Below are 25,924 nucleotides of genomic sequence, written 5' to 3'. Positions count from 1 at the left end.
ATACATGGAGACCGCAGGCTGCAGAAATGGAATGGGAGATCCCGTGGTTGGTTTCTGGGGTTTATTTTCTCCTGATAATTTTAATTGTCATTTTGTGGATATTTCACTTTTTAGGGCATTTGATTCTACGTTGGCCCAAAATTTGACACATGTTAAGGCACGGAGACATAACCGGTCCCAGGCTTTCTCAGTGCTAGAAGTTACTAAAGGTGGCTGACAGAATCCTTCACTGACTTCCCATTGCATTTTGGATTAAGCACAAAATACGTGGTGGTGTCTGCAAAGGGGGCCTGGTTTTATCTGTGCCTCAGCGTGGGAGGCTCGCTGTAGCCCAGTCTCTAAGGCACGTGAGCGCCAGGCTCACGCCTTCCGTCCTATGCTTCCTCTGCCTGGAGAACCTTCCAGCTAGTCACCCGGCTCGTTCCTGCACACCCTCAACTCTCACGTAAATTCCACCTCCTTGGAGAGCCCTTGCCTTCCCGTGGTTCCCCCATCAGAACTGCCCCCCGTCACTCTGCTCCCTGATTTACTGTCCATTGCGCTCAGGTCAGGTGTCATTTCACTGCCCAGGTGTCAGTCTGGCTGTCCTGTGCGGTGTGAGTGCAGGGGGAATATGTCCACTTCACCGTTGGCCCATGGTCAGTCACAGAGTTGTCACACACTGCGCATGGCTAGCCGCTGCCCCTGTCAACTTGACCACACCAAAGCTGTCTAACGTGCCGTCATCCCACGTAGTGGGTTAGCACAGCCTGAAGCAGCCCTGACACCTCCATCCTGGTCAAGAGAGAGCACTGCCGACACCCCAAAACCCCTGCACCATGCCTCCCCCTTTCCAATGGCAATTTCTCCTCCCCCCCCCCCCAGTTAGGCAACATCTGCATTTCACGGAAATTTCTGTCTTTGCTTGTCTTTATAGACGTAAGCCTGAGCCCTGTACTTGTGGTTTGCCCGCTGGTGAATGTGTGTATATTCTTCAGTGTCTGACCATTTCACTGAAAATTATATTTGTGCTGTTCACCCAAGTTGTGCATGGTGGCGTCGGGTGTTATTTTCATTAATGCGTCACATTTTATGCAACATGTCACTATGGGAGGTTACATAAGGACCCACCCCTCAAAGAGGGCCACATCTGTCAGTGTGCAGGACCTGTGGGGCTACGTGGCACCTGGGCTGTAAGGTTGTGGGCGGAGCTAAGACTGCTGGTCTCTTGTGTCTCCATGGATAATGATTTCTCTGATGCTGCGTCTCTCTGTTCAACTGAACCAAATGAAAATACCATTATTAGACCGTCCCTGATGACAAAAGGAGCTGTGACATATGGGTCTACCAAACAGATCCATTCTTGGCCAGCTAGGGTTTAAAAATGCTAGAACTTTCTTTTTGAGTAAGTTGATACCTAACAGTGACGGCCTCAGGAATAGCCCACAAGACTGGTGTGGAGATTCTGTGGTGCCAGCTCTCGGCTGCCGCTGGCTTTAGCTTGAATGACCCCTCCTGTCCCCAGTGGGGGGGGACTATGCTTCAACGCTGATAGATTATGATAAGCGTGGATTCTTGAGGGCCTGTTAAGGTAATTGCTAAGTTGCACTCAGTTTCTCTGGGAAAATAACGACACATGCTGGTAGAAAAGCCAGTCTTTTCAAAGAAACTTATATGTCAAATTAGCAATTCTTGAAATTATAAACTAAGCAAGTAGTTAAATTTTTCACCTGGTTCTCGAGTGTATGTTTGGCCACACAAAGTAGAGCATGTGATTTCCCTAGTGACCTTGGAATGCCCTCTCAGATGGGGCACCAGTGGGATACGGGGCTGCCTGACTGCGTGGCTTTCCGTGCAGTCTGTTCAGCTTCTGTGTTCTCGGGATTCAGAAACCAGCTCAGACTAGTTTACGTAAAACAGGAAATATAATATTTCTTAGAGAAACAGGAGTGTCTTATTAAATCTGAGGGGAAAATTCCTTGAGGCCTCAGAAAAGTTAAGTCAAGAAATGGAAAACCAATGGGGACTTTTCTCTCTCTGCCTCTTGTCTCTTTGCCCCTCTGTCTCTTTCCTTCGTTCCTCTCGTTCTAGAAATCTGTGCTGTTTTCTTTGGAATCCATGTGCCATGTGGAAGTAGACGCGTCCCCCACCACCACCCTCCTTCTCCTGTTGCGTCGTAATCATCAAGAATAAACTGGAATATTTTAATCCTGTCCCTAAAACCCTGGAGCAGACGTCTGACCCAGGTGGGGCCACTGACTTGTGTTTGGGGGGCAGTGGAGAGGGCTGACAGGATGGAAATGTGGGTCCTGGCACCATGCGCAGAGGAGAGGGGAAGCTGGCATCGTTCTGACCGATGCACTTGGCACACCACACCTGAAGGCTGTTCTCAGGGTGGCCAGCCTGCCTGGAACAGTGCGCTCAAATTATTTTAGTCTCTACCATTCTCTTACTAGTGGTGCTTCCCTTTGAGACTTGTTTCTTAGTGACTTAATATTTATGGAGAGTCTGCGAGGATTTTGACCTTGAGAAGTGACGTGTTGAGCTTGCCAAAAAGCTGCCCAGCCTCAAACTGGTCTCAAAATTGCCTGTGGCTTTCAGTGAGTCTGTGTAAAGACACCCGTGACCTAAACATGATTTGAAGACATTGTAATCATACCCAGGAATGAGAAAGATACGAATGCTCACCTTTACATTCTGCGACCTACTTCCGTAGTCGTATTTTCACTGGAAGGGATTTCTCCTGTGATAGATGGTGACACGTCTTCCAACTACAATGAGGCCACAGTGCCGTTCCTTGTGCTGACTTATGAGACAACACGGCCCCTTTAAAACATGATATCAAGTTAGACTGTGCTCCGGAGGTAAGAATCACCAAGATTTTGAATTTCCTCAAGCAGCTGTAAGACAGAGTCAGTTAAAATGAAGAGACTAAAGACATTTGAGCTCTGGCGTTGACTCTGCAGGTAAAAAATAATGAAGAAGTTTTAAACTATCTGTAATTATAGCCAGACATTTGCCCGTTGCTGTTGTTCTAGAAGGACTGGTGGGGCAGGAGCTCGTGTTCCAAGTGCAGTTTTGCTGAGCTGCAGGCAGAGGTTGACAGCTGCCTTGGTACACGGCGTGGATGTGATTTCAAAGTGGTGTGCCCTCAGGCAGGAATAGAAAGGCATGTTATGCAAAATAGTCAACTTCAGCAATTTCTGAATTCATGGGAAAGGAGAGTGGATCCCAGGCCCGTCCCTGAGGCAGATATACAATGGATAGTGGGAGCCGAGGCGCATCTGAGAGGACAGCCATGAGAGACCCCGAGAAAGCAGGGGGAGACTGTCGACCGGGAGGGGGGCCCCTGAGAGCGTCTGATGGCCCCCGGAGGACCAGTTCCTCTCTGTCACGAAGATGCTGATGGCTCGTAATTAACTGCTAGGCCTCAGCATACAGCCTGTCACCCAAACTTAATTTCTAATGAATGACATCAGTGGAAGTTTTCTGCAGAGAAAGGTTCCATCCTCCCCGACCAGCGCTGTCCTGCTCCCATCTGCTCAGCCTGCCCCAGACCTGTCGTCGGGCACTGGCATGGAATTGGCACGAATCCGTACCTTGTGGCCACAGCCCTCATCCATTCCACACACTCACAACGAGCCAAAGCACCGCAAGGCACTGAGGGGACAGAACGGCACTCGCCGAGGAGGGGAGCGATTCAGGGGGAGGGAGACCACACAGGCCCTGCTGGACGCCCGTCCACTCAGGCAGCAGTGGTCTGTCTTCACTTCTGGCCTAACCTGTGGAGCCCCCCTTGCGTCTGATGGGCATAGATCCTCTGGAAACTTTTTAAACCCTCAGTTCCCTAAACATGGGCCTACTTTTATCCTAGGAAAGGCTGCTTTCAGTATCGGGGGCCAGAATCCGTCTTCTCGTCATAGGTAGTAATAGACTTCCGAAAGCTCCCTGGCAGACGAGGCCATTGATTGGCTCAAAGACAGAGGATTGTGAGAGAAATAATTGAATTCACTTCCTCCTTCCCTAGCGAGCGGGCCATCTGGTGGACCCCTCTGTCTTTAGCAAAGGGAAATAAAATGCAAAACTGCCAGCTGTCCTCATCACGGCTGGCAAGGTCTGGACCTTCGCTGTCACTGCAGTGTCAGCCCTCCTCCATCACCCTCGCCAGCCCTGTGTTTGCAGCTTTCCACGCTCCGAGCGTCTGTGGCCGTGCTGCGGCCTTAGGAAGAGGCCCTCGTCTTCTGCTCACTTCTGCCGGATGCTGCTCCGTCCGCTCCTTTAGCTGCATGGGCGATGCTTGCGGTGTAGGAAACAAACTTGCCAGATGAGGTGCACCCGAAACACGCCAGGGGGGTATTTGCTGCTTGAGAAATGTGTCGCTTTATTGTGGGGTCACATAGCTGTGCCCTGGGTCCCCCACTTTGAAGTGAAATTTCTGAGTTCCCCTCCTTAGAGCTCAGGGTGCTGTTCCCGTAACTGTCCCTTCCTTAAGTTGTGTAAAAAATGGAATGTGCTTTGACTTCTTCCCATGTGATGCAGCAGATGTTACTAGGACATTATTTGGTAGTGGCAGCAATAATTAGTAAAGCGATAGCTTATGCTCCTATGATGTTTATAAAGTGTGATGTACTTTCACACACATTTGCATTGGTCCTTGTAACACCTAAGCAATGGATTCCTTCTGCCTCCCACCCTACTTTCCTCTTTCCTACTTTCGTAGCTTCCAGTTTCTCTAACCGTCACTCAGGGGTTTCATTTGACTCTCTACTCCTGATCGTAAGGCACAGGTGTGATAAAGGTCACAGGAGAAGTTCTGGGATCTGCGTGAAGCTCAGGCCAAGATGGGATGCATCCGACTCAAACAGAGAGGAGAGCCTGTGGGTGCGTGACCTGATGTCAGCGTTCGGTGATGTCATCCTGGGGCAGGGCCAGGGCATTGTGCTGTGGGGACCTTCTGGCACCAGCCCCCAGAACGTGGTGTCTTTAACTATGATTCTAATTTGTATTTCTTCCACTTCAATTGTACAGTCCCACATAAAGCATCAATCTCTGATCACAATTGACTCAGGTAATAGCACCTGAAAAGATGAAGTTTGCGTTTCAGACATCAGACAACCTAGGAAAAGGTTTAGTCTGTTTTCAGTTCCTTGTTTTCTTTTTGCCGGCATTAAAAATAAATATGAGCAACCCTTCTGCCACCGGGGGGAAGACGATTGCCAACTGTAGATGTCAGCTTACATTACGTCTTTAGGACCCATTGCTGTTTCTGGCCTCGTTAATGTACCTGGGCTTGTTAACGCTTTGCTTTCCACATCAGTCAGCAGTGGCTTGACTGCCAGACCTTCCAGCAAACGACAGAGTTGCGCCCCAGAAGGGCACTCACAGATTCGTTCCTTCAGCTCCCTGAGACCTGTGGCGACCCCAGTTTTTTACAGGCCTGGGAACAGGAGCACACTGTGGTACCCGTCCTCAAGCAGCTTACCGTCTGCTGGTGACATACACAGGCGATGCGTACACAACTTAGTAGTGCAGTAATGTCCCAGGAAAGCATTTACGGAGTGTCGCAGCTCTGTCCGGGAGAGAGAGGAGTGAACTCCGTGCGTGAAACCAGGCAGGGCTCCCCGACATGTCCCAGACGAGAGCTAAAGAACGTGAAGGGGGTTTGTCTGATGGCCAGAATACAGAGAGGAGCGTCGGGAAACAGAGCTGGCGTGTGCACCGTGGTGGGCGGGCAGGGGACGTGGAGGGGAAGACTTGTCCCAGGAGCAGTACACGCTGAGCAGAGAGGGAAGAGCTTCGAGTGGCTCGGAGGGGAGGGGAGAGCACAGGCTCCCTGGGCAGTGACGTGCAAAGGGCTTTCATCTTGAGGACAAAGGCCAAGAGCCTCAGAGAGGGGCTCTAGATGCAAAAGGGAGACAGAAATGTGTCCTGACACCAAGGTGTGTGTGAGCCACTCCAGATGGCCCTGGGGACCCACCTTTTCTGTGACGTGCCCAGAACCCACCACTTATCACCACCACCACCTGGGACAGACCTCCATCACTCTGGTTTCCTTGCACCTCCCCCACTTCCCACCCTCACTTCCCTGTTTTTTGTTCTCAGCAGCTCCCCCGTGATCTATTTAAATGGGACTCCCATCATGCCCTGCTGTGTGCACACACCTGGCACTCGAAAGCCAAAGCCACCACCTTGGCTTTCAGTCCCTTCTCTCTCTGGCCCCTGCTCCCCACCCCTCCCCCCGGCCTTCTCACTCCGCTGGGTCCCCTCACTCAGGCCACTGTCTCCTTGCTGTCACCGCAGCACACCTGCTGCTCCCTCTCCCCAGATTGTGTGCTCTCAGACATCAGCCGGGTCTTACTCTGCTCGGGCTCTTAGTGCAAAATACCACAGACAAGTGGCTTAGTCAGCAGGGATTTATTCCTCACAGTTCTGAAGACTGGACCTCCAAGGTCAAGGTGCAAGCAGTGGTATCTGGTGAGCGCCCTCTCCTTGGGTTGAAGACGGTGACTTCTCGCTATGTCCTCATATAGCCTTTCCTTGATGTATGTGGATGGATGGATGGAGAGAGAGAGAGAGAGAGAGAGAGAGAGAGAGAGAGAGAGCTCTAGTATCTTTTCTTATAAGAGCACCAATATCCTGAGGGCCCCACCCTATGACCTCCTGTAACCCTAATTACCACCCAAAGGCCCCATCTCCAAATGGGGGTAGAGCCTCAATATGTGAATTGGAGACAGGGGCCACAGCTCAGTCCGTAACAGGCTGACCTGCCTCCTCCCAGCTACATTTCAGTTTCTGTTCACATGGCACTTTACTACCAGATCATGCTGACCTCCACATATCCAGTCATCTCACAGGACCCTCTCATCCTGCTTTTCTCTCCTTCTCTTAATGGGTTTATCTGTTTATTATTTGTCCCCTCATCCCTGCACTAGAATACGAGAAAGGAATATAGACAAAATGAAAGCTGTTCAACTTGTTGGGTTGATAACAAGGTTTTTGTTCTGTTCAATGTGGTACCCAAGGTTCTTAGAACAGGGCTGGGAAGAGTAAGCCCTGGATAGCTGTGTTGGATGGATGGATGGAGGATGGATGATGGATGGATGATGGATGATGGATGGATGGATGATGGATGGATGATGGATGGATGGATGGATGGATGGATGGATGATGGATGGATGGATGGATGGATGATGGGTGGGTGGATGGATGATGGATGGATGGATGGATGGATGGATGGATGGATGGATGGAAGGTGGATGGAGGATGCATGGATAGATGGATCAATGAGTGGAGAGAGGATTTGTTTACCTTCTTAGAGCAAATGGTTAATTGTAAACATGCTTTTCCACTTTATTTGGACCTCCAAGGCATGTATGTACTACCAAACAGAACAGGGAATATATTAGTGTCTCATTTTTACCATTCTAGGCAAAAATATAAAATTCTGCTGAGAAATAACACTGACGCTCAGTGTTTGGGGAATTTGTTAACTTTCCTGCCCTTCAAGGGAAGCAGGATCATTTCTACTCAGATTTTAAATAATTCAACTCCGTAAGTTAAGATGAGAAAGTCTGAATTTGGGGATCCAAATTAGATGTTCAAAGAAATATATGTTAACCTGCATCCAAAACCTATCTCTGTGCTCTGGTTATACCCTGTGAAAATTAAATGTGCATTATAGACCAGCACAAGAAAGGAAGATGGAAAAAATGAAAAATTTTGTCTCCTTGGATTAGTGAGATTGTTAATTATGTTTTTCCTCTTTAATTTGTTTCCTCTTGTTACAATATTGCTGTGTAGAAAAAAAAATTACCTGCACTCTGAAAAATGAAATTCGGCAAATGAAAGGTCAGTTTAATAAAGAGTGCCTGCTTTCCTGCGGGTATAATTACCCTGCTTTTTAAATGTAAGAATGTTGCCTGAAAGGGAGTATGACACATTTGTTCTTAAGAAATGGTGTAAATGATCCAGAATCACTTCGCTGAAGTGGGCTGTGCTATCAGCGCTGGTTTGGTTAGCTGATTATGCATTCTCCCATTCGATACAGTCACCGAAGTGGTTTTCTGTGCAAATCCTTAGTCCAGTGAGCAGAGCTTTTATCCTCTCTTGGGAACTGTCCTGACTCTCATTCATTTTGCCACCCACAGTAGCAACATCACAGTTTTGCATCTTGCTTTCCCATCCTGTATGTGTCCATAGAACTTATACTGTGTTAGCACCTTTGAGGTTATTTCTTTCCACCTTCCTCCCTGACTGACCCTCCAGGGGCCCCGTTAGATGCACCATCTGCTCACTTACCTGCGAAGAGCCCACCCTTTTACTAGGCAACGTTAATGGCTACAGATGCTGAAGTTGTGTTGATACACAATCTGTCTCTGGGAATTTCCTTTTGGTTCCAACTCTACCTTCTGGAGCAATAAGAATAAGTCTTGTTTCTCTTCCATGTGATGATGAAGACTTTTGCATCTGAACACCCCCTTCACCCTTATTTCATGTGACATGTACTGTAAATGTCTCCTGCTTATCTCTGTAGACACTTTCTCTCGATCATTACCTCTGGCAATACCCAGCCTGGACCTGGACATCGTATTGTGGGTGTTTTGGATCAGAGACGGGCACAGTAGGAATGTCAGAAGGACTTTTGTCCCTGCAACATTTGTTCAAGAGTGCTCTTGCAAGTTAATCAGTTACACTACTATTAATAGCTGGCCACAAAATTGACAGTAAGCAAAAGTCCTAGGCTTTTTTGCCTGTAAACTTTGACGGATGCGTCAAACAGAGGTGTTTAAAATAGAATTTAGAATTCTAGATTATTCTTATTAGAAGCAAGATGCTACACAGATCGCTTGTTTGAGCTGATGAAGACAGCAACATTAATTTTATCATTCTGAATCTGGAATAAGATTTGGTATTGAGCAGTAAAGCGTTTTGGGTTTTGATGGTGCCCCTGGGATTTAATGTGATCAGTGTTCAAGAAATGTCTGTCGGGCTCTGCGAGAGACCGCACACACTACATTGGTCATAGGAAGAGTACTGCTTCAAGGTTTATGCGATTCACAAATTTAGTGAGAAGGGATTATTTTCTTTGTAAATGTGGGTCAAGTGAAAACCTGCTGAATCAGCAAGATCCGATCACTTCCCCTGGGTATTGACCAGTGACTTTCTCATGTAGAAAATCCTACCCAATAGGAAATGAGATTGGCTCCGGGTAACTCTTTGTCCTGATTCCATGCTTATGTTTAGTCTTATTTTTAAGTGCCAAAGAGCCACTTGTTAATAGATAAATTAAATTCTGGATGACAAATAAGACTACCGAGAGAAATTTCTAAATAACGGTAGAGGTCTTTCCTGCTAAGGCTGTAACGGCTCTCAAAATTTGTCTTAATTTGATAACCTAGATCGCCAATTTCAAATACTGGGATGTCAAGTATTAATTATTTGCCATCGTGTGGTTGAGTATTATCTTCACTTTGATATGCAGTAATTTGATATGTTCTAATGATCTGAAGTTTGGGTGATGATGTATTTATGTGTTGGAGGCCATCTCCATTCTATTTCGTCTTGACTTGGAGTTAATAGGGGTTACAGCTATGGGCTGTAACAGAGAATGTTTTGCAATCTATGTATAGGCAGAAGTAGCAATCGTCCGTTTACAGTGTGACCATATGTCTTTACTTACCCTGGAGAGTCCCAGTTGCTCTTGTGTAATTAATAATTATAATTATTAATATAAGACTATTAAATTCTTAACTTATTATTAATGATCAATTTTACTTTTTTTGTCTCAAAGGATCCCAGTTTGGACTAAAATTATATAATCATTCTAATTTGAAAGACTCTGAAAGTTTGGTCTCAACAGCCAATGTGCCTGATTAAGGTCCTAGATTTATTTAACCTTTAGCCCCCTTTAGCAGTGTCTCCAGAACCCCCTCCCACCCCCAATTCCTGCTACAATGCAAATGTGGTTCCCTGGAAGGGACTCCAACCTAGAATAGGGATAGGTGAGGTACCTGGTGAAGACAGACCTGGGAGACCTTGAAGCCTTGTATGAGCAGCTATAGAAGGAACAAAAGTCTCGAGAGATGGTGAGCAGTGGGCAGAGGTTGATTGAAATTGGCACATAGAACATGCTAAATAGACATTTGAATTTGGTACCCTGAAATAAAAGCTACCCGCGTGATGTAAAGACAGAGAAAGGGGAGAAGACTAAGGGCTGGAAGATACAACCTACTTGGGTTTGATTGTGTGGGAGTTCATAGGCTGGCAGCCACGGAGAGAAGACTCTGTAGCTACACTGCGCTGTACATCCTGCTTTATTGGGTGGAGAAGCAATAAGTTCACACAGAAGCTGTAAACGTAAAATGCGAGATTCTTTCTTAAGATAAGGTTTGCCATGACGCCAGGAGGGCAGCCGGGCAGAGGAAAGCGTGAACTGTAGCCTCCAGGATGAGAATATGCCTTGTTTACTGTGTCTTATCTTGGTTCTCAACTAAAGTAGAGTGTGTGTATTTGGCTTGTTTCCAGTTTCACTCATCGTGTTTCTTTTTCCCATTGTTTTCAGGAGCTGGTGGGGAGTAACCCCCCACAGAGGAATTGGAAAGGAATAGCAATCGCACTGCTCGTGATTCTGGTGATCTGCTCCCTGATTGTCACCTCAGTCATACTGCTGACACCAGGTACTTACACTCCTCCTTGGAGAAGGAACTCACCGTGCAGAGAAAGAGCATAATTTTAGCTTGTAGTTGTTTTAAAGTAACTATCTCTTATGTAAGTTATGTTTCCCAGGTTCTAATTCTCATTGTGCCATATGGGAAAATGATGTTATATGCTTTCAGTGGAAAAGATCCATTTCATATGCTTTGAAATTGTTTATACAATTGGTGACTATCGGAAATGCTTGGTATCTATTAAAATTCGCAATTACTCATTCGTGCTTGATGAGCTTAAGGGCAGTGGCATTATATTATCAATAGAATAATTTTATATATCTCATACTATTCCTGGGTATTCCATAATATCAAGGATGAATTAAGAAAATTATTAATGCAGCATATATTTTGCATAAGCTAAGAATAAATTACGTATTAGATACGACGGATGCAATAAAGAAATAGAAAAAGGGAGTTAGAACTCAGAAGAAAAAAACACAAAAGTCATCAGCAAAAACTTACAGCAAAGACATGTATACACATGGACTTTGAATATTTCAAAAGTAAGTGGTATAAAAGCGTACAGGAAAGAGAGAGATCCTTTGTGAGAAAGTTCGTGGAGACGGTCAGATGTGAAGTGGGCTGTGACATGGTGGTGAGATGAGGGCGAGAAGAGAGCCTTTTCCTGGAAGATCACCGTGTGGAAGTTATGATAGAAAAACGTTATGGCCACAAACTGTGTGCAACTATTTTATCCATTCTCATTGTTAGATTAGGTGCCTGTTCATGTGAACAAAAACATGTTTCAGTCCTCAATAAATAGACTGTGCCAGTGTTAGACTGAAAGATGGAAAAAATGCAATGTAAAAAAAAATTGTTTTGATAGGTACAAAAGTGCGGCAAACTGTGGTGTATGTTTAAACTATAATCACAAAACTTAAATGAAAAACAGAGTAATCGGTACCCTGAGACCCAAACTACATAAGTATATCACAAGGAAAGAAAACTGTAAACCAGCATCTCTTATGAATATAGGTGCAAAAATCTCAACAAAATACTAGCAAACTGAATCCAGCAACATATAAAAAGGATTATGCACCATGACCAAATGGGATTTATCCCAGGAAAGAAAATTTGGTTCAACATAAAATCTCACTGTAATACACCCATGTTAATAGAATAAAGGGGAAAACCAACAACATGATCATCTCATTAGACGCAGAATAAGCGTTGGACAAAATCCAAAATCCTTTCATGATAAAACACTCAACAAGTAAGAGCAGAAAGAAACTTCCCCAACCCGATAAACAGCATCTGTGAAAAGCCCGTAGCTAATATCGCAGTTAACGGTGAAACACTGCCAGCAGTCCTCCTAAGATCAGGAATGACTGTTTCTATTTAATATTGTTTTGGAGATTCTAACCAAGGCAGTTAGTCAAGGGAAAAAATGACATCCAGATGGGGAAGAAGAAGTGAAACTATTTCTATTCGTAGATGACTTGATGCTGTATATAGGAAATCTTAAGGAATACACACACACACACACACACACAACCCTATTATAACTAACAAATGAGTTCAGCAACCTTGGAAGATACATCTTTATTCAAAAATAATTTGTATTTCTATACACTAGTAATGAACAATTCAGAAATGAAATTAAGAAATGATTCCACTTAGATTAATTTTTTAAAGTATAAGATAAGAGGAATCGATTTAACAAAAGAAGTGTAAGACTTGTCCACTGAAATCCACCAAACATAACTGAAAGAAATTAAAGACCTAAGTAAGTGGAAAGGTATTCTATGTTCATGGATTGGAAGATGTAATATTATTAACATGGCAGTGATTCCCAAATTTATCTAGAGAGTCAACCCCATCCCTATCAAAATCCAAGTTGTTTTTATTGCAGAAATTTACAGGCTGAATCTAAAATTCATATAAAAATGTGAAAGACTTAAAATAGCCAGAGCAATCTTTAAAAAGAACAGTTAAAAGACATATATATACCAATTTTAAAACTTGCTCTAAAGCTACAGTGATCAAAAGATTATACTATCATAAGTATAAACATAAAAGATCAACAGAATAGAATTGAGAGTTCAGAAATAAACCTGTCTACAGCTATGGTCAGTTCGTTTTTGACAAGGTGCTAAGACCATTTGATGGGGAAAAAATAGCCTTCTCAACAAATGGTGCTTATACCACTGGGTATATACATGCAGAAGAAACAAGTGTAGTTTTACCTCACACTATATACAAAGATTAACTCAGTGTGGATTAACCACCTAAATATAAGAGCTAAAACTATAAAACTCTTAGGAAAAAAATAGGTAAATCATTGTGACCTTGTATTAGGCAACTGTTTCTTAGATACGACATCAAAAGCACAAGCAACCAAAGGGAAAAATACATACACTGGACTTCATGAAACACAAAAACTTTTGTGCCTCAAAAGACACAACTGAGAAAGTGAAGACAACCAACAAAATGGAACAAAATATTTGCAAACCATATATTTACTTAAAGTCTAGTATCCAGATTATATAAGGAACTCTTACAACTCAAAACAAAGTGACACATAATTTAATTTAAAAAATGGGCAAAGGATTTGAATAACCTTTCTCCAACAAAATACAGAAGGCGTGAGAAAAGATGCTCACCATCTGTAATCATCAGAGAAACGCAAATCAAAGCCACAGTGAGAAGCCACTTCACACCCACTAGGAGGGCTGTATTTGGGGAAAAACAAAAGTATTGGTGAGGCTATAGAACAACTGGAACCTTCACACGTTCCCAGTAGGAATGTAAAATTGTGTCACCTCTGTGGAAAGCATTTCGGTAGTTCCTCAAAAAGTTGAACATAAAGGTACCCAGTAATTAATTTTAGCATATGACCCAGTAATTCCACTCCCAGTATATATCCCCCAAACCTGAAAACACGCGCTACAAGAAACTTGTACACGAGTGTCCATAGCTACCTTATTCGTAATAGCCTGAAAGTGGAGACAACCGAAATATTCTTCACCTGGTGAGTAGATGAACACATGTGGTCTGGCCATAGGGGGAAATTATTCACGAGGAACGAAATACTGACATATACTGCAACATGGATGAGGCTTGAAAGCATTACCGAAGGGGAGGAAGTTAGGCTCCAAAGCCACAGGTTGTCAAGTGCATGGCCACAGAAAGTAGAATAGTGGTTGGAGTCTGGAGGAGCGGAGAACAGTACGTGACTGCTAATAGGTGTGAAAACATTGTAAGACACTGTACGTTTGGAGGCGTTTTAGGTTGCAGCAAAGTGGAGAGGAAGGTCCAGAGGTGTCCCCTTCACCCGCCCCCACCGCCCTGTCCCCAGACACCAACAGCCTCCCCCATTGTCAACGCCTGCACCAGATGGGACATTAGGCACAATGGGTGACCTCCACTGACACAGCCTAATGAGGGTTCTTTTGGGGGTGATGATACTCTTCTGGAACTTGGTAGTGGGTGATGGATGCACAACACTTCGTAAAAAGTGCATTTCATCTCAGTTAAGCTGTTAGTTTAAACATGTTGAGAAAGTTATAAACAAACCAAAAAAGAAGGGTGCAATTTGGCCATTTATATACCGAAGTGCCTTAAAAACGTACTTAACTTTGAAGACGTTCCAGCAGCAATTCTGGAGCGTGTTTCCGCTCCTTGAGCGGGGATGCGGGGGGGTCCTGAATAAGTCAGAGGGGCCAGAAACCTTGCAGTTGGGATGCAGTACAGCACGTCTGAGTGATCAGGAAAAATCGATTCTGCTGCTGAAATTGAAACGAGTGGAGTTGAGAGGGATTAAGGGAGGATTAATGGAGACAAATGCTCACTCTGCGCTGTGACCATGCTGCTGAGGAGTCAGCTTCGCTGGGAACACTTGCAGATGCATGTTTTAAATGAATATAAAGGAAACCAGGGCCCCTCGGGGCTTGAGGACCCATGTTCCTACCTCTGGTTTACTTCAAACAGAGCTGTGCCCTGTATAAGAAAATGATTATTGACGATTTGATTCTGCCTTTGTCCAGCGCTCGCTGGGGGAGCCCCGAAAGCAGCGATGTTTTAGGTTATTTGTAGACACATGTGAGCATCCGTATCGCCCCGCGTTGGAGGGCTCCTGCCATCACCATTTTGAGGTGGGGTGGAGTGGCTGCCTGGAGCGCCTGTTACCAGTGGTCCAGAGCCACCAGCTGGGGTGGGAAATGTCTGCACAGGGTTCCTGAGCGCGTAGCACCAGTTCTGAGACCCTTCCCTCCACGTGCTCCGCTCCACGCCACACGGGGGGAGAGCTGGCGCTCTAGGGAAGCACGTCCAGTCCTGTGCTCTCAAACGCAGCCGCTGGTCCTAAAGGACTTTACCTCCAGCCCTGGTGTCGCAGAAGCAGTCACAGCAGCAATCCTCCGCCATGAAACAGGGCGTCCAGCCACGGTCCACCGTCACCTCTGGCGCTGACGGCCAGTTTTCAGGGCAACAACGATGAGTCAGAGGCGTCCTCCGTGGTGGGGCCCCAGGGACCCCGGAATTCCAGAAGAGGCTTGGAGACGCGGGATGTCTTCTGTTCTCTGTTGCAACAGTGTGGCTGTGCTCTGCCTAACCCTCAGCTCTCTGGGGTTTCCTTCTCCAGGCTGTGCTGCTCAGCGGCTGGTGTCTGAGGTGTAGGACTGTCGGACGTGCCAGTTCGACGCGAGCAGCCCCCTGCTGCCCCCCCAACACAGCTGTCTGCACCCACTCTCCCAGCTGTGGCAGTGGCTTTGGCACTCTGAGCTCTGTCAGGCAGAGGACAGTGTCACGTCGTTCAGCCTGCCACGGGCTCCACAGCTTCCTGAGTGCACTCGCATGCAGTCCCTGCCCCCTGGTCATGTGGGAATGAGCCCCTGACAGGGCCGAGGGCGTGAAACTAAGTGCTGAGTAGAATGTGAGGCGAGAAGACACGTACTGTCCAGGAGAAGCTCAGAGTCTGCTGAAAAAGACAGACTGTGCACAGCAGTGTTTCGCAGGAGTGTGACCATTAAGCCACAACGAAACAAGTCATCCGCAGGGCTTGCTTAAAAGCCTCCAGAGGAGTGACAAGAAGTGAACCATTGACCTACAGACTGTGAACATAACAGAGTGGCTTCCACAGGATGAGGGATGCCGTTTAGTCTCGAAGACGGAGAGTCCTAGTGCTAAGGAATCAGTAATCACACCTGCACACACCTGCACACACCTGCGCAGTCTCGGTGCCTCCCCACAGCGTCAGGATGGCCACCCAGCCTGGCTTCCACTGCAATAGAGTGACTTACAAATCATATTGTGTCCTTTTCAAAAATAATCTTTTTTCAAGTACTACCTGTTTCCAGTCTTGTATTATGGTTTATTGAAACTCAGCTTATAGTACTTGCGTTCTGCTTCCCCCAGAGTCCATTCTGAACTCACTGGAGTCAGTCCTTTGGTGAAAGCATTTTCCGTGAAAGTATTTCCGTGTCCACATGGGTCCCCTTTCCGTCTCGGTTCGAGCCGTCGTCCGGGATGTCTCAGGACAATCACTCTCAGCGACAACAACCTTGTTCTGTAGTTCAGTCTAATTGTCACCAGTTATGCACAAGTTACGTCGTAAAGATCAAATTAAAAGTGTTTAAGGCAATTTTAGTTCCAGGGGGATTCGCCAAATGAGAATATGTCCTTTTCAAGTTTGCCCTTCATTCCTCCCTGGCTGGTCTGTGCTCTTTTCTAAATTTCTCTTTGGAATAATAGACTCAAAGTTACCCTTTTTTATTTTCAGGTATTAAATATGTCTCGCTAGGTCACACACGGCATATGCCTTTGGGGGCAGCTACAGTTCGTGCATTCTGATGGCAGGGACTGTCATGGTCTCCAGTGCCACAGTGACGGTTGTGGGAGCAGGAAAATCCAGCAGAAGCACATTGGCATGAAAACGACCCTGACATTGGACTTTTACGGATTTTCACATTAGAAAAGATAGACAGCAGCTTGTGACGGAAAATGCTAGAACACTTTCAGGTGGTATAGAAATGGAAAGCCTTGGATATTGGGAAGTCGTATTAAAGGTAGACTTGGGGATAAAGCTAAGCAGAGGTTATCAGAACATACGCGTATGATTCACTAGTCGTTTGTGTAGGAGCATAACGTGGAGATTCTTTTCATGGAGTTGAGGTTTCATCACTGTTTGATGTAGGCCTACTGTCTGTAACTGCATCGCTAGCTCTCAGCTTATCTTTTTAAAAAAAATTCAATTGGGCTCAGTAGGCTGTGCTGAGAGGAAGAGAACGCTAGTAAACTGGCCATTATGGCTCAGCCATCAGCTGCTCGTATAGGGGAGTGTAGGTACACGCCAAGTCACAGACTTAATCATGGTTCTGAATTTATACTCGAGTCCACACAGGATGAGGTGTGTTTATGGGGGAAAAGCTACATTACAGTTGCCTTTGAGAGAAGCCCCCACTCAGGAGTTGTTAATGCTAGTTGATAAAGCAAGTTCTAGAATAACATTTTCATGGGTTTTTAAAATAGATTTTCTTTTTTGGAGCAATTTTAGGGTCACCGTAAAATAGAATGCAAAGTACAGAGATTTCCCATGTACCCCCCCACCCCCAGACACCCACAGCCTCCCCCATTGTCAACGTCCCCACCAGATGGTACATTTGTGACAATGGATGAACCTACAGGACACGTCATCTCACCCAGAGCCCATCGCTGACATTAGGATTCACTCGTGGTGTTGGACATTCCATGGGTTTAGACAAAAGTGTAATGACATGTACCCACCATTATGGCATCAGACGGAGTAATTTCACTGCCCTAAAAACCCTCTGTGCTCCCCCCAACCCAGGGCACCTACTGATCTTTTTATTGTCTCCATAGTTGTGCCTTTTCTAGAAGTCGTGTAGTTGGAATCATCCAGTACGTGGCCTTTTCAGATTGGCTTCTTTCACTTGGTCACATGCATTTAAGGTTCCTCCACATCTTTTCATGGCTGATAGCTCATTTCTTTTTAGTGCTGAATACTGTCCCGTTGTCTGGATGGACCACAGTTTATTCATTCATCCCCCACGGAAGGGCATCATCGTTGCTTTGAGGTGTTGGCAATTATGAGTGAAGCTGGTATAAACATTCGTGACATTCGTTGTATTTTAGATTGTACTGTTGCTCAAATTTTAACCTATGATGGATTATCTCACCGTGACACCTCATGCTCATAGAATCCCCAGGAAAATTACAAAGTAGCTTAATAGTAATTTAATAACTTCCATATATTTCATAACAAGTAATGTACACCTTATTTTTCTTATGCAAATAGGTGGTTTTCCCCTCTTCTCCAGGCATTTTCTGTGCTCTCCTTCCTACAATGAACTCAGCTCTCAAGTTGGTCCATCTGTTATCAGTGACCATGACCAAGTGTGCAGTGTGGAGGCACAGCTTCCCTGATGGCTCTCTGATATGGTCACTTGCCCTTTGGCATCTGTGGCTGTGTTTCTAGGTTCCTTTGTGTCTGGTCACACTCACCTGCCAGCTGACTTATTGGGTGATGGTGTCTCCTCTGGTCATGAAACAGGCTTTTGTTTTTGCTGCTGATACTCTTGTGATTGTGTCTGACTGAAGTTAGTTTGTGAATGTTGACCAAGACCGAGTGCTGTGACTGGCTAGTGTAATATCCATCACAACCGTCCAGAATACGCGAGGGATGTGGTGAAGACAGGAAGCATTTGTAGATGAGGAATTAGAGACTTTGAAAGACAGAGCCAGTGGCGATGGAAGGATATCCGTGCGGGAAGGGTCAGCACGAGCGTTCACTGGACAGAGGGTGACTGGCCTGGAGGCCGTGCAGGGGCATCATGAGAGTCAGGAGTGACGGCTGAAGGGAGGGCTGGCAGCACATGGGGAGAGTCTGGGATGCCGGGGGCTGGATTGGAGATCGTACTAATGTCCTGTGATAGTCATGAGTCATAACTACTTTGAGAATCTAATAAAACTCTAAGTCGTCTTATCATTGGCAGGAGCAAATAGGGCATCTATGTACTCATAAGAATTTGGACACTTCTCATGAAGTTCACGGACCTGCTCAGCCCACCCATGGGCCACCTGAGGGATCAGCTGGAACATCTATCTAAAGCCCAGATGTTACAGTGTATCAGTTAAAGTAAAGTTACTGTTGCCCACAAGGAACAGAATACCTAAAATCATTCAAACTATAGGCGTCTGTATCGTTTCACGACCCCAGAAGGCCACACGTAGCTCATGGATTACCTTTCTGTACTGCCATAATCAGCTGGGGCAGTGTCTGTGGTGACTTCACACATCGCATGTCGTACCCTCCTAGGAAGGAAGGGAACGTCACAGAACTTGCCTCCTGGACCTGCACCTTCCCCTGAAACTAGCCAGGAGACAGCTTATTTCTACAGCTGTGTTGCAGAACCGCCCTTAGCTGTAAGGGGGTTGAAAGCAAGCGTTCCGCAGGAGTCAGCCTCTGCTCGGTTGGAAGAGTGCGGGGTCTGCCCCACAAGCAAAAGCCCTTGCTGAATGAAATCCTTCAGAATGAGGTCTACATTCCTTGAACTTGAACATTCTTTAAATGGTGCGATTGCACCATTCTTTAAATTGAAACAAATCGGAAAAGAGGGACTTCCGACAGGTTCTCGTACAAGAAAGATTTAGTTTACACCACGACTAACCTTATCGTTAGTAGCGAGCTTCCAAAGCACTGAAGAGTGGGTCCCTAGGAGAATCTTAACAGTCTCTCTTTTGACTTTCCATCATTAGTTCTAGAAGGAATGTTAGGTGCATCCTGCTTATTTATTGAATCCTTACACTAAAGAGCCATTTATCTAAAGGACGGCAATAGATGCTTATTATTCATGCATGCACTCAGACTGCAAGCTGAGGCACGAGTGCCTGCATGTTTATCCACAAAGTGGCACTTTTCAAAGCTTCGCCACGTTATGCCTCGTATCTTAGAGGTATAATTGTATATGAACCATGAAGAGGACTAAATCTTATCCTGACCCTGGTTTTCCTAGAGTCTGTTGCCTGGTTTAAATTAGGGCCTCTCTTGGGCCGGCCTGGTGGCTCAGGTGGTTGGAGTGCCATGCTTCTAATGCTGAGGTCGCCGGTTCGATTCCTGCATGGGCCAGCAAGCTGCACCGTGTCCTACACAACTAGACTGAGAAGCAATGGCTTGAACCAGAGTCGGGAGGTGAAAGAAGGGGGGGAAACTAATTAATTAATTTAATTAAGGGCCTCTGGGTAAATGTCAAGTGAGTTTGGGGAGCCTTGGGGACCATATGTTATAAGGGGACAGCTGATTGAGTAGTTATTATTTTAGGGGGAACTGTGACCAGTCAGGAACCAGAGGCAGTGATTCAGGAATCTACACCAGGGTCAAGAGCACAGAAATCGATGACATAATAAAGCCAGAGACCTGGGGAGAGATTGTCCGCAATGGAGGAGAACACTCCAGGCTGAAACTGTCCGCTTCCTCTTTGAGGCAGAATTCTCAACTTAAGTCCTGCTTGTACAACCAGTTCCCACTTATGTGGAAAGCACGTATATGTACTTTCTCAGATTGCTATTGCCCAATCCCCAGAAACAAGCTCATTTCTAAATTGGCTCAGTGCTTTTATACAAAGTATTAAAATCACCAGAAATTAGGTTAAGTGATTCAATCAGTCTCCACCACCTCAACCCCCTGGCTTTTCCTTATCCAGATTCTTCATGTCTTTTCTTTTTTAACTCAGTAAATGTATGGTTATCGCATTTTCAGCGGATACCTTCTAAAGTGGTGGGTTGGTTGGAAATGGGAAGAAAGGTCTTAAGGGATGGGGTATGTGAAAAATGTCTCCCCCAAATATACCCATGCCCTAATCCCTGAAGCCTATGAATATTGCCTGCGTGGCAAAAGAGGGGTCGTCGCAGCTGTGGTTACCTTAAGTGTTTTGAGATGGGATTTTCCTGGATTGTCCAGGGTCCTACGGGTTTCTTTATAAGAAGGAGGCAGAGGATGATTGGACACAGGGAGGCAGAGCCCAGGAACGCCCACAGCCACCAGAAGCTGGAGGAGACAAAGGAGGCTTTCTCCCCTAGGACGTCCAGGGGAGGGTAGCCCTGCTGACACATTGATTTTGTCCCAGTGACACAGATTTTGGACTTCTGGCTTCCAGAACTGTGAGAGAATAAATGTCTATTGCTGTAAGCCACCAGATACATTTGTGATAATTTCTTACAGCAGCTACAGGAAACCAGTGCCTTGGCCAGTTCTGCAGTGGCCGTAGCTCACGGGCAGGCGTAACCATGGGTCTGTGGAGAGACCAGAACTAGCGGGGGATGGCTGGGTACTTTGGGGACCGTGAGCAGGATGACGATGGTGTCCATGCCTCATCTTCCTGCTTCTCTCCTCACTCACCAGTAGGATCCGTGCCGGACCCGTCTCTCCTCTCTGACACGCCTCTCAACTTCCCAATTTGGTTCTTTATCACCTCTGCCACCAGAAAAGGAAGGGAAATTCATTCACATTAAGGTAGACACTGGTGTTTTCCACCTTTGAGAGGAAAAGACAATGCCTGTCTCCCTCATTGACTTCATTCTTTCGGTTATTCTGCTTATCTGCATTAAACAGATATCAGTTCCACTTACAGTTCTTATAAAATTAACAGAATTTGCCAAATATACCTGATGTTCCTTGTTGACCTGATTCAGAGGCTGATAGGTTTTTTCAATTAAGGAAATTCGTGCATTAACATGTTTTCTTAACCTGTTTTAAATTTACAGATAAGTTCTTTTTTTTTTTTTAACCTGGAGGCTATAGTGTCATCATTAGCATTCCCTGCTTCATATTTTCTATATTTTGAGATTGTATTAGCCTCCCTCTTCTGAAATCGGTTGGGAACATGCCAGATTCTGTGAATAACATCAGTATTTCTGTTCTCCTGCAAATGTGGGTAGTGTCAGCTTTGTGACTCCCCCCACATCCTTGGAGAAGCCATATAACCTCTCGGTAGCCCAGATTTACCTTCCATAAAATGCCTTTCCTTTCTTCTCCTCCTTGAAGGATCAAGAGATAACAAATGTCAGTGTGCTCTGAAGACCATAGCATTTAGAGTTGTCAGTTATTCAATTTCTAACAAAAGCAGAACTTGCGAAAGACTTCTGACTAATCTGGGTAGATTTTATTTGTAAGCAAATTCGGTTTGTCAATAGCTAACATCCACTGAAGTGATTGAAAACACCTAGAGAGGTTATACTTCAGCTTAATCCATTTTAGGGTGACAGAATTTACTTCTAATTTAAAATATCTCTGAGAAGAAGTCTCAAAATATTTTCCAATAATTGCACTACTGACCTACCTAACTATCTAACAAGCATCAAGACAGGAAGCAGCATTATATCCTGACCTACATGGAGAGTCACCACACTACTGCTGATTACGGCATGGCTTTGCAAGCCAGGGAGCTGACCAGATGCCACGTCCAAGGCTGTGTGCCCATCCAGCCAAGGGGCTGAAGGGAACTGTACTTTTCAATCGCCCTTCAGTTGTGTTCAGGATGACATGCAAACTGTCAGAGCCACCCGCCATCTCTATCTTTATGTTAATTTTGAGCATGTGGAAATGAGAAGAAAATAAATAACAAAAACAAAGCTGCATTTGAAAACAAAACAGGGAGTTCTTCATATACCTGATTGAAATAGAAGGGTGCCCTTCAAAGCAGGACCAGGTAAAAACCCACAGCCACAAGTAAGGCCAAATTCCTGCCACCTTCAAGGGACAGAGACTAAATAAACTGAAGCCCAATAGAAGGGACTGGGATAGTGGTCTCCAGGAGAGGCCAGGGGCTGGACAAGTGTCCCCTGCCTTAAAACTGGGGTCACAGACAGACGGACTGGAGTCACATCATCCATGTGGGGTGAAGGGCTCCAGCCCAAACAGCCACCCAAGGGCTGGGGAGAGCCGTTTCCCAGCCAGAGCCTCGAACTGCCCAGGACATTCTCACGACCACCAACCAGGAGTCCCTTGTGACACAGGACGCTTGTGGGGAAGAAGCTTACAACCAAGAATCACAAAGACCCACAGAGACCAACACCAGCATAACACACATGAGAACTTATAAATCCACAGGGAAAACAGAAAACGACATTTTAGGGTTTTATTAAAAAATTATCAGTGTGATAAAGGAGCTTGCCACTGTAAGAGGGGAAGTTCTTGAAAAAGAGCCAATTGGGAATATTAGGAATTAAGATATCATCATGTCAAATTGTAAAACTCAGTAGTGGGGTGGGAGAGCAGGATAGACATGCTAAAGAAAAAAATGGGTAAATCGGAAGACGGAACTGAAGAAATCACGCAGATGCTCCCAAAAGCATAAAAATGTGGGAAACATGAAAGGACCTAGAAGCTTCTGCACGGGCCTGGTTGGCGTTCTGGAAGGAGGGACTAGAACGATGGAGACGTCGTATGGAGTGAGGTGATGATTGGTAATACTCCTGATAAGGAAGGTTATTCTCGGGCTGAAAATATCACTGACTGGTAAGCAGAATCTGTAAAGGAAATCCACAGTGGATATGTAATGGGATTTCAGAATATCCACTGTGACGCCACATCTCTGGACACTTCCAGCTCACTGTCTACTGCACCAACGCCAACACACTCAGTGTCCTGAGACTATCACATCCACTGGATCCCTGCCTGTCCTTGCAACCCTCCTTGCTAGAATGTTCTTTAATCTCTTTTATCTGGGCTTTCCAGAATTCCACTCTTTTACTCCCAAGTCCCCCAAACATCACCACGGCAGGCCTCGTGCTCTCTGCCCTGCCACTGTTGCGACGAGGTTATTCTTCCGACTTCGGCTCCCTCTGTTCCTGGAGCTTCATAAAGTCAGTTATAAGGTCTTCCACTGGTGGCTCTTCTGGGCTCAGCCTGGTTCTGGGACACGGCCGTCACTCATGCATGTTACCACCTCAAAAGACTTTTGGAAAAGCATCAAACTACAAGCCAGTGGCTCAGTTAGATGGCAGCTGAGTCTGTGAAGGAGTCGTCAGCCCCGGAAGCTTAGCAGTGACCTGCAAGTGACCAACCTTATTCCGGACAGAGTCTGGCTTCCTGGCTTGGTCACAGCACCCTTTATATCGTATGTAGTCACACTGCCAACTGTCCCTACAGCAAAGCCTTGTAAGTTTTTAAAACTGTCTTTTAAATACAAAGAAAGTGATAGTTTTTTTAAAAAAATAAAACACATTTTTGGGGATGAATAGAACAGTCATTTGTGAAAAAGTTTTTCAGAAAGTGAATAAATTACCCTCCCATCTTTGACCCAAAGTTTGTTTAAATGGCAGTCTCTTATTAGACATACGGATATGTCAAAATGTGGAGCTAGAATCATCCTTGAGTAGTGAAGTAGAGTCAGATAAAGTTCAAACTGTAATATGATTATTTTCTATATAACTATACGCATAAGAATGTCTTAGAAATTTTTATACTTTTTTGTGTGCTCTCATCTTATTTGATTTATTGTATTTTTGTTGAAATATATTTAACATATAACATTGGGTGAGTTTGAGGTGTACAGTATGTTGATTTGATACATTTACACGTTGCACTATGATTGACTAGCATTAGCTAACAGTTTCATCACGTCACACAATTGTCGTTTCCTTTTTTGTGGTGAGAATAAGGAAGGTGTAGCCTCTCAGCCAGTTTGATGACCATGATGCAGCAATGTTGTCTCTCTTCACCACCTCCTGCACATTAGGGCTCCAGGACTCACTCATCAGATCCGTGTCTAGTAGTCTTTAAATTTTTCGTTTGTTGCTTTTTTTTCCTACTGAAATGCATTGTGTATGAAGCTGTGTGTGTGTTTATGGAACTGCTTTAGTGGCAGATAGAAAGGTTCTAGAGAGGCAAACTCGGCTTCTGGTTTCACCTGTTTTGTTTAGCACCTGGGAGAGGTCCGCATACAATCAGATCTCACAGGAAGGCCACCTTGAATTGCGCCATCTGTAATTGTCAGAAGACTGTGGACACACAGTAATCCTGTTTGCTATTCAAGAGTCAATGCACAAAGTAGCATCTGACTTTTCTGACAACTTCAGTCCGAAAAGTCAGATGTTTCTTTTGTGCAGAGAGCCCAGAAGAAAGAAACCATCGGAGACGAAATAAAATCTATGCCCTAGAATCCTACAAGCGTTGGGAGTTTCATTCCGAGATCATTTATTCTTGTTTTGTTATGTAATCGAACAAAACTTATTGTTCCCCAACCTGCCATGGGTTTTGAAGTAGAAAATTCAAAGAGGCAGAGGGTAGGTACAGTTGACGGCCAGCAGTATGACAGCCCAAGAAGTGGAAGCTGGCTCCACCGCCAGAGACTGAAGAGACAAAAAGACCAAACAACCAAATGTCAAAGTGTCAACACACAGGATGCGGAAACACCTGCCGTTCAGCGCACAGACCTGCACACCTTGGTTTGTGCTGAGGCTGGCCCCACGCAGAGGCACCGCCCAAAGCTGAAGCAGCAAGGCCCCGAGTCCGCCAGAAAAGTGCAGCGACAGTCACTGTCTTATGTCTAAGAAGACAGGGTCATAAGCAGGCTTTTGAGGGGGCTGGTGTACCTCAGAAATGGCCAGGATCAAGAGTTTCCCACCAATGTAACGGACGTGACGGGGTTTTGATGTGCCGCCCTCATGTGTTTCATCTGTGAGCTTAGTCAGACGGGCGGACGGCCCTTTGTCTTTTCAAAGTAGATGAATGGACTTCTGGCTTGAATCTTCTGACACAGATCTAAGACCCCGGAAGCTTTAAGCTCGGGAAATAGGATGAAAGCTACCAGGTTTCCAAGGTGTCCCCTCCCTGCTGCTGGCATGCACTACACACCTCCTCGTGATGGATATGAGTTTGTGCCTTGAAGGTTACCCCAGGCGCAGTGACCACAGTGAGGCAGGACGCAGGCTGGGAGCTGGCACGCAGACTTTTGGCGGGTGGTCCCGTCTGAGCAAGATCTAATCCCCAACTCAGAGCCAGCTGGGACAGTGAGGGGTATGGAGAGCAGGCAGCTGAGGCTGTCAGTTGTCTTTTAATTCCTGGCACACACCATGCTGCCAACCGTCGGCATCTAACAAATAAATGCTTGATTACGTAACACAGCCGAGTGCCTTTCTAGACATTTGTTCATCCTCTCTGACTGTTCCCACCAGATTTTGTCATAAATCAGTCTTGAGACTGATTTACCTCCACACCTAAGAAATAGGATCATTTATGTGTTTGCAGCGGAGGGGGCGGAATGATGCCATTTTTCTGA

At 45.5% G+C, this 25,924-nt stretch overlaps 1 protein-coding gene across 6 annotated transcripts in view; it reads left to right on the top strand.

Annotated features, from left to right (window-relative positions):
• Positions 1–25,924, top strand: part of DPP6 (dipeptidyl peptidase like 6) — a 571,444-nt gene that overhangs the window by 371,338 nt on the left and 174,182 nt on the right. For all 6 annotated transcript variants that reach the window (XM_019742500.2, XM_019742502.2, XM_074315064.1 and 3 more), the window contains exon 2: positions 10,541–10,655. In XM_019742500.2, coding sequence (XP_019598059.1) covers positions 10,541–10,655 — 115 coding nt within the window. The remainder of the gene's footprint in view (positions 1–10,540; positions 10,656–25,924) is intronic.

Source organism: Rhinolophus sinicus, linkage group LG11 (genome assembly GCF_036562045.2).
Source record: "Rhinolophus sinicus isolate RSC01 linkage group LG11, ASM3656204v1, whole genome shotgun sequence".
Lineage (NCBI taxonomy): Eukaryota > Metazoa > Chordata > Mammalia > Chiroptera > Rhinolophidae > Rhinolophus > Rhinolophus sinicus.
This window is presented reverse-complemented; position numbering and strand designations above follow the sequence as displayed.